General features: G+C 42.7%; 2 protein-coding genes across 2 annotated transcripts; both read left to right on the top strand.

Annotated features, from left to right (window-relative positions):
- The first annotated feature begins 949 nt into the window (after positions 1–949).
- LOC138894039 (uncharacterized) lies at positions 950–1,531 on the top strand. Its single transcript, XM_070178713.1, has one exon. It carries the CDS (start codon positions 950–952, stop codon positions 1,529–1,531), a length of 582 nt encoding a protein of 193 aa, XP_070034814.1.
- A 320-nt stretch (positions 1,532–1,851) lies between these two features.
- LOC138894038 (uncharacterized) lies at positions 1,852–2,472 on the top strand. Its single transcript, XM_070178712.1, has 2 exons — positions 1,852–2,132; positions 2,343–2,472. Exons 1-2 carry the CDS (start codon positions 1,852–1,854, stop codon positions 2,470–2,472), a joined length of 411 nt encoding a protein of 136 aa, XP_070034813.1.
- The last annotated feature ends 9,530 nt before the right edge of the window (positions 2,473–12,002 follow it).

Here is a 12,002-nt window from a genome sequence, read left to right as displayed (position 1 = left end):
CAAGATCGATTTAAGATCCAAGTATAACTAATTGAAGATCAAGGAGCAGGATATTCTGAGAATAGCTTTCAGAACCCGTTATGGGCACTTTAAATTTCTGGAAATGTCTTTTGCGCTAACAAATGCCCCGGCAGCTTTCATGGATCTTATGAATCGAGTCTTCAAGCCTTTTCTTGACTCATTCATGATAGTGTTTATCGATGATATCTTGGTATATTCACGAAGTCGAGGGGACCATGTCGATCACCTCAAGGTAGTTCTACAGACTCTATATCAGCACAAGTTGTATGTGATGTTTTCAAAATGTGAATTTTAGCTTGAATCTGTCAGGTTCTTGGGCCATGTTGTCTCCAGAGGTCAAAAGATTACAGCTATGAAGAATTGGCCTAGACCTACTACCCCAACAGAGATTTGCAATTTCTTGGGCTTAGTTGGATAATATAAGAAGTTTGTGGATGGGTTATCTACTCTTGCCTCTCCGTTGACTAAATTGACACAGAAGGCGGTTAAGTTATAATGGTCAGATGCTTGTGAAAGGAGCTTCAAAGAATTGAAATCAAAATTGACTACGATACCAGTGTTGACCTTACCAGAGGGTACAAATGGGTTTGTGGTATATTGTGATGCTTCAAGAAATGGACTTGTTGATGCAACCTGGAAAGGTTATAGATTATGCCTGTAGGCAACTCAATAATCATGAAAAGAATGATCCGACACATGACTTAGAGCTTGCGGCAATGGTTTTTGCATTGAAAATTTGGCGTCATTATCATTATGGGTCCATGTGGATATATTCACGGACCATAAGAGCCTTCAATATTTTTTCAAATAGAAGGAATTGAATCTGAGGTAGAGAAGATGGCTTGAGTTACTCAAGGATTACGACATCGATATTTTGTATCATCCGGGGAAGGCTAATGTTGTAGCGGATGCTCTTAGCCGGAAATCTATGGGTAGTTTGGCTCACTTGGAGGCATATCAAAGGCCATTGGCCAAGGAGGTTCATCGGTTGGCTAGTTTGGGATTTAGTCTTGCAGATTCTATTGAAGGAGGAGTGATTGTGCAAAATATGGCTAAATCATCGCTCATTGTGGAAGTCAAGGAAAAGCAATACAACGACCCATTGTTGGTACAATTGAAGGAGGGGATTCATAAACAGAAGACTATGGCCTTTTCTCTTGGCATGGATAATGGTACACTAAGGTATCAAGGGCGACCATGTGTTCCAAACGTGGACGGTCTCAGGGAAAGAATCATGACCAAGGCTCGTACTTCTAGGTATTCCGTGCACCCGAGCTCTACAAAGATGTACCATAATCTTAAGGAAGTTTACTGGAGGAATGATATGATGAGGAATGTAGCGGACTTTGTCCCAAGATATCCAAATTGTCAGCAAGTGAAGGTCGAACACCAAAGGCAGGGTGGGTTAGAACAAAACATAGAAATTTCTTTGTGGAAATGGGTGATGATCAATATGGACTTTGTGGTAGGATACCTTGCACTCCTCGCAAGTTCGACTCGATTTGGGTGATTGTGGATGGACACAGCGGAATAGTATGCTCAGTTGCATATCAAGGAAATAGTCTGGTTGCATGGAACTCTAGTTTCTATTATCTTAGATCGGTGGCATAGTTCACGGCTAATTTTTGGAAGACGTTTCAGCAAGGTTTGGGTACTCAAGTGAATCTTAGTAAAGCCTTTCACCCGCAGACTAACGGGCAGGCAGAGCGGACTATCCAGACGCTTTAGGATATATTGCTAGCTTGTGTTCTTGACTTCAGGGGTAGCTGGGATGATCATTTGCTGCTCATAGAATTTGCCTACAACAACAATTATCATGCTAGTATCTAGATGGCACCGTTCGAGGCTTTATATGGTAGGAGATGTAGATCTCCCATTGGGTGGTTCGAGATTGTGGAAGCAAAACTGATAGAGCAGGACCCCGTGCATCAGGCTATAGAGAAGGTTAAGATTATTACAGAATGGTTGAAAACTGATCACAGTCATCAAAAGTCCTATTCGGATGTGCGTCGTAGGGATTTGGAGTTCAAAGAAGACGATTGGGTATTCTTGAAGGTTTCCCCTATGAAGGGTGTAATGTGGTTTGGTAAGAAAAAGAAATTGAGTCTGAGGTATATCGGGCCGTACAAAATCACTCAGAGGATTGGTCAGGTGGCTTACATGCTAGAACTACCTCCAGAGATGTCTTTAGTGCACCCGGTGTTTCATGTATCCATGTTGAAGAAGGTGGTTGGAGATCCGTCGCTTATTGTTCCGGTTTAGACCATTGAGGTTAATGAAGAATTGACTTATGAAGAAATTTCGGTTGCCATTCTTGATAGGCAAGTCCGTAAGCTGAGAAATAAAGAGATTTCCTCCATGAAAGTACTATGGGGAAACCAGCAGGTTGAAGAGGCCACCTGGGAGGCCGAGGAAGAAATAAAGAAGAAATACTCTCATTTGTTTGAATAAAAATGTATTTACAATGTTAAGAAAGTTATGTTCTATAAACAATGTTAAGATTTTACCTTCTATGAACTATGTATCATTTGTACAGTTGATGTTAAGGGTGTTCCCTTTTGGTGATATACTGCTCGTAAGGCCACAATTGCCGTTGTTTTTATGTTATGCTACATCATTAGTTCATGTATATGTTGTTAGGCTTGGTTTATGAGATTCTCTCGCAGGTGGATATGCCCAGTTATAGGGGAAACTCTGGCAAAATTTTTGGAAATTTAGGGAGTTAATCAAAAAACATAAAACTACTGGTGTATGTTATAGCAGCTGAGTCACGTTGAGTGCTAGTTGTGAATTTTAACCCCTATTCGAGGGTGAAGTAGACTTTTGATTGTAGCGGTTTCGTGGTGCCGAAGTAGACTGATCTGCGGATCGTTGATCTATCGCAGACTGAGACAGAAAATCTGGGCAAATGTTTGGACCATTATACAGTCCATTATGCGGCCGCATAATCATATTGCGGGCCGCATAACCCATCGCAGACCCAACATAAAAACAATGCGGAGGGCAGTTATGCGGCGCATTATATGGCCACAAAATAGGTCTGTGGACCATAGATCGGTCGCAGAGTGAGGCAGGGGTGCCCAGTTCCGGAAGGCTATTATGCGGTCCAGTTTGCGGACCGTAGAAGTGTTATGCGGTTGCATATGCGACCGTAAATCTGTCTCGGGGCTTCATTTTTCCAATTTTATAACCCGACCCCCATTCCATTTATCTAGCATAAGGGTTCATTATTGGGGGATCACCTGACATTTTAGAGAGAGGAGAGAGCTATTCTAGAGAGAGGGAAGGGAGGACTAAGGATTTCACTAAACCTTGGAAATCCATCAAAAGGAACTTGCTAGGGCTTCAAAAAGGTAAGAACTTCTTACCCCAATTCTTCAATTTCGGGTTTGGGTTGATTATTGGTGATGAGGGAAGATTTATCACATGCATGAGCTAATAGAGACTGTGGGGAGGTTGTTGAATCATCTTGGGTGGTTTTGTTCTTAAATTAGTTGAGGGAAAGGTTGGGTCATAATCATAACAGCCCTTGCCATGCGAATTCCTGTAATCGTGCTTATTATTCTCTCCTCCGCTATAGATTGGCATCGTTAGGAGTGTTGGGACATTATTCTGGAACTATGAAAATCTCTTTTGAGGTAGGAGGCTAAACTCTTCTTTTAAGTATCAGAATCCCTGAATCCTTGTAAACTTCTATCATGTGTAGTTGAACTTGAAACATTATTGATGTGGGGTATTCAAACTAGAAAAATTGATTCCCGATTGGCATAATATGTTAGCACCCTCATGTGTTAATGATTCTCTTTTATTGTATTTGTTACATCTCGCGTTTCGTACATAAAAGTTTCATCTTCAGTTAATCGACGTAGACTCGGGAATGATATTATCTTAGGGTTAACGTATTTATGCTATTTATAACGAGCGATAAGTAAGTTCCATGAAGGATAAAAGGTACATGAATTAAAGAAAATGAGTTTCATTAAAGGTTGTCGATTTGGGATAAAATACGGTCCGAGCTATAATACCCGATAGTTATGGACTAGTACCATACAAGGTACCATATGACCGTGATAATACGGTGTATAAAGTGTATTAAAATAAGTAGAATTTTAAGTAATTTGAGATAATTCTTAATTATATGGGATTAATTATATGGGTAATTATTTGAGATTAAATGTTTCAGGATTTACAAAGTGATTTAGACTTACAGTCGGAATTCTTTATTCCATGTTTCATCTATGTCTGTTATGTACTGATTTTTATGCCTTACATACTCAGTACATTATTCGTATTGATGCCCTATTCCCGGGGCCTGCGTTTCATGCCCGCAGGTGCAGGTAGTCAAGCCGACGGTCCCCCTTCTTAGGATCCCCGATCAGCTAAAGTTGACGTGCTCCACTTGATTTGGATCCGCTTTTGATTTTGGTATGATATGCTTGTATACATATATGGGTATGACGCGACCCAGTCCCATCCTTGTACAGTTGTATTTTCTATTAGAGGTCTGTAGACAGTTATGTATAGTTGGATAGTATGTGGCCTTGTCGGCTTTCAAATTTTGGATATATAGTTGTCTATAGCAGCCTTGTCGGCTCGCCCTACATATTCCGCACGTATATGTATATATGTCTTTTGGACAGGTTTTCCTCACGCATGTTATTCTCGTGATTTAGCATATGTTATTCATGTTTATATCTTAGTCGCATGCTTAAGGGTGTTCGACAGGTAGGACTCGGGCACTCATCGCGGCCTATCGGTTTGGGTCGTGAAAAAAGTGGTATCAGAGCGGTTCTATTCTAGGGTTGTCTACAGACCATGTCTAGTAGAGTCTTGTTTATGGGTGTGTTGTGCACCACACTTATAAACAGGAGGCTATAGGACATATAGGATTTTATCCTCTTTTTTTATCTTAGATCGTGCGATGTAAGAATTCATGTTCCTAACGATATGTTATATTTTCGGCTAAGCCTCTAAAGACTACAGCTGCCCAGAAGGGAAAGTCCGTGGTTGGTGAGATTACTAGTCGAGCGCCATGAATGACCAGGGCTCGGGGAGAGTCTCATAGTGAGATTCCATCTCAGACTTCACATACCCTGCCCTCTCTAGGAGAGCTTCGAGGGGCACAAGCCCCAACGCCCACCCATGTACGTTCAGCCCCTCAACCGGATGCACCGGGTCAGGAGATAAGAGATAAAATTCAGCTATTAACTCGATTAGTAGCCACATAGGCTCGGCGTCAGGAAGTAGGTATTGGTCATGCAGATAGGTTTGTCAGTGCGAGGGTTCGTGATTTCATTAATTTAGACCCTCCGGTATTCACGGTGGCAGATCCAAACAAGGACCCTCAGGTATTTATTGATAGAATGTAGAGGACGTTGAGGGTAATGAAGGCGACTACGACTGAGTCAGTTGAGCTAGCTTACTATAGACTCCAAGATGTTGCAGTTAATTGGTACGAGTCTTGGGAATTGTCCAGAGGTGAGGATGCCCCTCCAGCAGTATGGCAGGAGTTTACAGAAGCTTTTCTTCGTCATTATCTGCCACCAGAGCTTAGACGGGCCAGAGTTGATAGGTTCTTGACCCTTCGGTAGGGTAACATGAGTGTTTGAGAATACAGTCTTCAGTTTGATTCGTTGGCTAGGTATTCTCCCACTATTGTATCTAAGATGGAGGATCGGTTTCACCGGTTTGTGATGGGATAAGAGCCGCACTTGCTTAATGATTGTATGTCGGTCTCACTTCAACCATACATGGATATTTCTCGTATTCAGGCATACGCTCAGGGCTTAGAGGAGCGTAAGCAAAAGCAGAGCGCTGATCGTGAGCATAATAGGGCCAAAATAAGAGAGCGAGGTCTTCGGGTCCTTTTGGTGAGTTTCGAGGTGGTCAAAGACCACAATACCCGAGGTATCTAGCCCAGCCATTGGATAGCGCGCCCTCTAAGTTTGGCGATAAGAGATTTGATCATTCCACATATTCAGGGCCTGGTGAGAATTTTAGGGCCTCAGGTTCTCAGTATAGGGGTGAGTCAAGTCAGATGAGGCCGCCCTTGCCACGATGTGCTCGGTGTGGTAAACAACATTTCGGGCAGTGCCGTATGTGGTTGGGTATTTGTTATACTTGTGGGTATCCGGGCCACGTTATGAGGGATTGTCCGACGAGAGGTGATGCAAGCATAGCTCGTCCAACGAGATCTGTAGCTGGTTCATCATCTTTAGTACACCCCCCTAGGCAAGGTTCACAAGCACCAATGAGTTGTGGTAGAGGCAGAGGCGGAGCATCTAGCTCGAGCGGTCCTCAGAACCGCATTTATGCATTGGCAGGATGACGGGATCAGGAGTCATCACCTGATGTTGTTACAGGTATATTATCAGTCTTCTCATATGATGTATATGCACTGATTGACCTAGGTTCCACCTTATCATATGTTACTCCGTTGGTTTCTTGTAAGTTTGGAATAAAACCTGAACTGGTTAAATCTTTTGAGGTGTCTACACCTGTTAGGGACTCATTGGTAGCTAAGCAAGTATATAGGGGTTGTATAATAGTTGTTCATAGTCGATTTACCTTAGCGGACCTAATCGAGTTAGATATGGTAGAATTTGATGTTATAATGGGTATGGTTTGGTTGGCTTCTTGTCATGCCAACGTTGATTGTAGATCAAAGATAGTCCGATTTCAATTTCCAGGGGAGCCCATTTTGGAGTGGAAAGGTAATACGGCGTCACCGAGAGGTAGATTTATTTCGTATTTCAAGGCAAGGAAGATGATCAGAAATGGTTGTATTTATCACTTAGTTCGGCTTCAGGATGTGGAAGTAGAGTCACCAACCATTCAGTCCATCCTTGTGTTTAATGAGTTTCCCGATGTTTTTCCTGATGAGCTTTCGGGTCTTCCACCAGAGCGGGAAATTGAGTATACTATTGACCTACTACCAGATACTCATCCAATATCCATCCCCATTATTACATCAAAATCAACCATCACCAATTTTATGAGATCAGCCAGGGTGTCCCGTCCACGCACTGTGACAACACAATCCCTATAAACGTGCATGACTACAATAGACGTACCAACCGGAGTAGATACAGAGAACGGCTCATGAAGCTATTCCAGTTCTATATCAAATTCCATAGCAGCATAAGGAGTGACATATGACAAAATGGAACCGGGATCAATAAGAGCATAAACATCATGGGATTGGACAGTCAATATACTTATGACAGCATCTGGACAAGCCTCTGAATCCCGACGCTTCCTCATAGCATAAAATCTGTTGGGTCCTCCCGAACTCTGTGCACCACCCCTAGCTGCACTACGCCCTGCAGATGCTGGGGTGCCTCGAGCTGGAGGAGGTGCTGTGGATGTAGTAGCTGTAGAGCTAGCTGGTTGTGCCGCACCTCTGCCCATGATCCGGTAGGGACGAGCGGCAATCCCTCTGAATGTGACCCCTCACATCGCACCCGTAGCATATATAGAGGTCTATGAAGCAGACCCCAAAGTGCATTCTCCCACACTTAGGGCATGGGTGCCTCTACTGCTGTTGGAATCTCCCTCCAGGCCGACCCTGCTGGTGGGGTCCCCTGTTGCCCTGACTGGACCAGGATGATGGTGCACTCATCAAAAACTGAGTGAATGACTGAAATGTCCCTGATTACCCTCCCCTAAATGCCGACCTACCACCACCAGAAGAACCACCCAAGTTGCCCGCGGTTTGGGCCTTGCTGCTACCCTCTCAGTCTCTTCTATTTCACAGTTTACGATCTTTTGTAGCTTGAGAAAAGGCCACCATCTTCCCATAGTTCATATCAGAATTCAAGGCAGCTGTAGCGGCCTCATTAATGACCAAGGGGGTAAGGCCCTGCACAAACCGGCACACTCTAGCTTTTAGAGTGGTTAATATGTGAATAACATACTTGGATAGGCGCACGAATTCCATATGGTACTCCTACACATTCATGCTACCCTGCTTCAGGCTCTCAAACTCAGCAGCAAGGGCCGCCTTAGTCTCAACATACATGAAATGATCCATAAAGGCATCCGTGAACTCACCTCGTCGGAGGGTTCCCCTCCTCATGGGACTCCTCCCACATATCAAACCAAGAATAGGCCGCCCATTTCAGACGGTAGGAGGCCAATTGCACTCCCTCCATCTTAGTAGCACGCATAACTCGGAGAGTCTTGTGCATCTCATCAATGAAGTCCTGGGGGTCCTCCTCAGGATCAATACCCGTGAACACTAGAGGATCCAATTGGAGAACCCTATTTACCCTGGAACTACCGAAATCCCTTGACTGACTAGAAGAAGTGGGGTCAACATTTGATCTCTAGGCCTGGGAGCCCATTGTCTGAGCCAACATCGGTATGGCTCCCCTACGATCACTATCAGAAACACCGGGACCGGAAGCTAGAGCTGGAGGTGGAACTGGAATATCAGTTAGAGGGATCGTTGCACCCTCCGTAGGTGTAAGAACTGGTGCAGTCTGAGAAGGAATAGTAGATTCAGGCGGTGTAGTAATTGGGGGAATATCCTCACCCCTCGGGTGCTCACCCGCATCATCAAATATCGAATCAACTGCCACTCTTGGGGTGACATTGGCTCCCTGACCAGTTCTTGCCTTCTTCCTAGGCGCCATGTACTGAAAGTTAGAGTAAAGCATGAGTTAAAGGAGGAACAATCTTATAATCAGCTTTATCGCACGAACATCAAAGAAGGGTATTATTCCTAAGTGCCCAAGTAGCCTCATAATTATAGATGTGATCGACAATACACCGATAAGAAGGACTCTACTAGACACGGCTCTGAGACATCCTAGGACACTTTAAAACCTAATACTCTAATACCAAGTTTGTCACTCCCCGACCTCGGGGAGCGCGACCGGCGTTCAACTGAGATATCCCGGCCGAGCAAGCCTACACAATACCTTCTACCCAACTCGCCCATGATTAAAGAGAAGATATATTTATATCATTTCTATTAGTTACATCATTAACAAGTCCCCAAAACAGTACACTATATATTCGTAGTTAAAGTGGGACAGATAATACACTTACAACAAGTTTAGTTCAACCTTCCCAAAATAGGATACAACACACACTATGTCTATGGAGCCTCTAAGAAAAACAATGGAGTACTACAACAGTGCCGACAACAAGGCCCCGGCTATACCTCAAAACACTACGTACATGGAATAAGAGAAAGAGGACCTCGGAATGAAGCGGGGCTCACCAAGTCAGCTAAGGAGAGGATGTGCTGCTATCACTGATCAATACCACATGCTATGGAACCATCTGCATCCATTAATAATGCAGCACCCCCGACTAAAGGGACGTTAGTACATGTCGAAGAATACTAGTATGAAAACCAAACACCTATGCAAGGATTTGGAAATACAACATGAATATGATGAATCATGGTAACAGTAAAAGGCTTAGTTAGCCGTTAAAGCCATAGCAATTTATTAAGAGATTTCAATAACATTTATGAATTCCTAAGTCGGGAATCCTCTACAACTACATTTACACAAAGCGTCCCTGCCGCCTTACCCCAGGTAAAATTAATAAGTGAGTATCTTTTAAATTAAAACCTCGTCACTACTTCACCGAGGTTAGTCAAGATACTTATTAAGTACATGGGGTCGGTTGTACTCATACTACGCTTCTGCACCTTATGTGCATATCTTTGAGCTGTGTAGATGTGGAACAATCTACAAAGACTAAAAATTCATGAATCTATCTAATTAGTGTGTTGAAACATTAAATAATTTTTGTAATTTCTGACCGGTCATTTTGTTTTCTACAACCCCATTTCTCTGTTTAAGACTTTCTGTATGTGCTTTCCTATTTTATGACTTGCGGGGTAGTTGGGTTGGTTTTTGAAGGATTTAGATTTAATTCGGAACACTTAGTTCCATAATAGTGGTCTGATTGGCCAAGTTTGACTTAAGTCAACACTTTGAGTTAACAACATCAGAATCGGGATTTGAAGATTCCAATAGGTTTCTATCGTAATTTGGGACTTGAGCATATATTCGGATCGAGTTTCGAATGGACCGAGAGAGTTTCAACGCTTATTGTCGGAAGTTGGCATTTGAAAGGTTTTAGAGTTTTCTAAGTTTGACATGAAGTGGACTTGGTGATATTAGATCATGTTTGGTATTCCTAGCCTGGGGATAGGTTCGCGAAGAAGGAATTTGGAGGGGACAGCTGTTGCTCTTCGCGAACATGAAGAAGGCCTCCCGAATGCCATGGAGGACCTGGCTCCTCTTCACGAACGTGAAGGAGCCTACACGAACGTGAAAAAAGAAGAGGAAGGAAAGGACTGGCAGGCATTGGCCTTCACGGACACATCAGTATGTCTGCGAATGCGATGTTTTGGTGGAAGTGTTCTCCGCGAATGTGATAGGGTGATCGCAAACGCGAAGAAGGATACCTGGGTAGGGGGAATGTTGGCCTTCAGGATCATGAGGGTGCTACCTCGAATGCGATGAAGGATGCCTGGGTAGATTATAAGTCTCATTTTGGGACTTAGGCTCATTGTATCACATTCTCTTTTGGCTTTGTCTATTTGGAGGATTTTTGGAGATCCATTTTCATAAAGAGTCACTAGGTAAGTCTGTCCTACTCATTGGGAGCTAAATGCATGAATTATATGGGTATCTTAATATGAAAATTTGTAAATATTGTAGGATTTGGTTGAAAACCCTAGAATTGGTAAAAATGAGATTCGACCACGAAATTGATTATGGAATTGGAAATAAATTATATATTTGAGTTCGTGATGTCATGTATAATATTTATCTTTAAATATTTCTGAAATCCTGGCGTGTGGGCCCAGGGTTGTCTTTTGTGGATTTCTGAGTGGGCTTGGGACTTGATTCTAATAGTTAAATTATGAGTTCTTGAGCATAAATTGATAGGTTTACACGTTCCTTTGGCTAGTTTTGAGTTGCTCGCATCGATTTGAGGTGTTAGTGAAGTGTGGGGGGGCGAGTAGTGGACTTGGAAGCAAGGTAAATGTCTTGCCTAATCTTGTAAGTGGAAATTATCCCCGTAGATATTCTATTTGTTATATGCTACATGCTATGAATGCTACGTACGTACGAGGTGAGGAGCGTCAGTGTGGAAGCTAGATTCTTGTTTATTTCCGGGTAGACTTAGACCTACATCATGCCTTAACTGAGCTTAAGACTAGAATTTACATATTTGACCGAGCCTCTTTACTTTATGTTTTTGTAGGATACTTTATTATCAGTTCTCTTGCATTCATATCCTCATCTTGTGTTTATGTGATCGGTAGTTCCATGATTTATCGATCCGCACGTACCTGTGGGAGTAGGGCTATTGGCCAGATGAAAGTTTCTCTATTTTTATGGGATCGGGTTGTTCGCCTCAGTACTGTTATATATTTTTATTATGGATCGGGCCGTACGACCTCGGCAGTATTATAAGATATATCTATGGATCGGGATGAACGTCCTCGGGTGGTGTTATGTAACACTATTCTTATGGATCGGGCCGTACGACCTTGGAAATATTATGTGATATTATTCTTATGCAATCGGGCCATTCGCCTCAGTAGATTTGTAAGTAATATCCGATAGGGAGTCAGAGCACATATGGGTTTTTCCGGAAATGAGATTTGATTCTTTATCTAATATTGGTTATCTTTGTTTTTTCGAGGAAATATATGGTATTTTATGATTTCGTAATTATTCTTATATTGAGAATCATGTTATTTATATTAACCTGTTTCTTTGCTACTTGTTGTGATTTATACCCTATCTACTTTTATGTACATTATTATTGGACTATTAGTAAGTGTCGATGTCGACCCCTCACCATTACTTCTTCGAGGTTAGACTAGACACTTACTTGGTACATGTTAATTTATATGCTCATACTATATTTCTGCACTAATTGTGCATGTATTGAGATAGGTACATCGGGTGGTCACTCGCAGTCGCATCGGCTGGAGACTT

Source organism: Nicotiana tomentosiformis, chromosome 6, assembly GCF_000390325.3.
Source record: "Nicotiana tomentosiformis chromosome 6, ASM39032v3, whole genome shotgun sequence".
NCBI lineage: Eukaryota > Viridiplantae > Streptophyta > Magnoliopsida > Solanales > Solanaceae > Nicotiana > Nicotiana tomentosiformis.
Note: the sequence above shows the minus strand (reverse complement) of the source record. Positions and strands in the feature narration are given on the sequence as shown.

Excerpts from the sequence above, each read along its gene's own strand:
- LOC138894039 (XM_070178713.1), top strand. The coding sequence starts at position 950 with ATGGGTAGTTTGGCTCACTTGGAGGCATATCAAAGGCCATTGGCCAAG.
- LOC138894038 (XM_070178712.1), top strand. The coding sequence starts at position 1,852 with ATGGCACCGTTCGAGGCTTTATATGGTAGGAGATGTAGATCTCCCATT. Across the intron at positions 2,133-2,342 it reads AAAAAGAAATTGAGTCTGAG|GCAAGTCCGTAAGCTGAGAA; the intron begins GTATATCGGGCC and ends CATTCTTGATAG.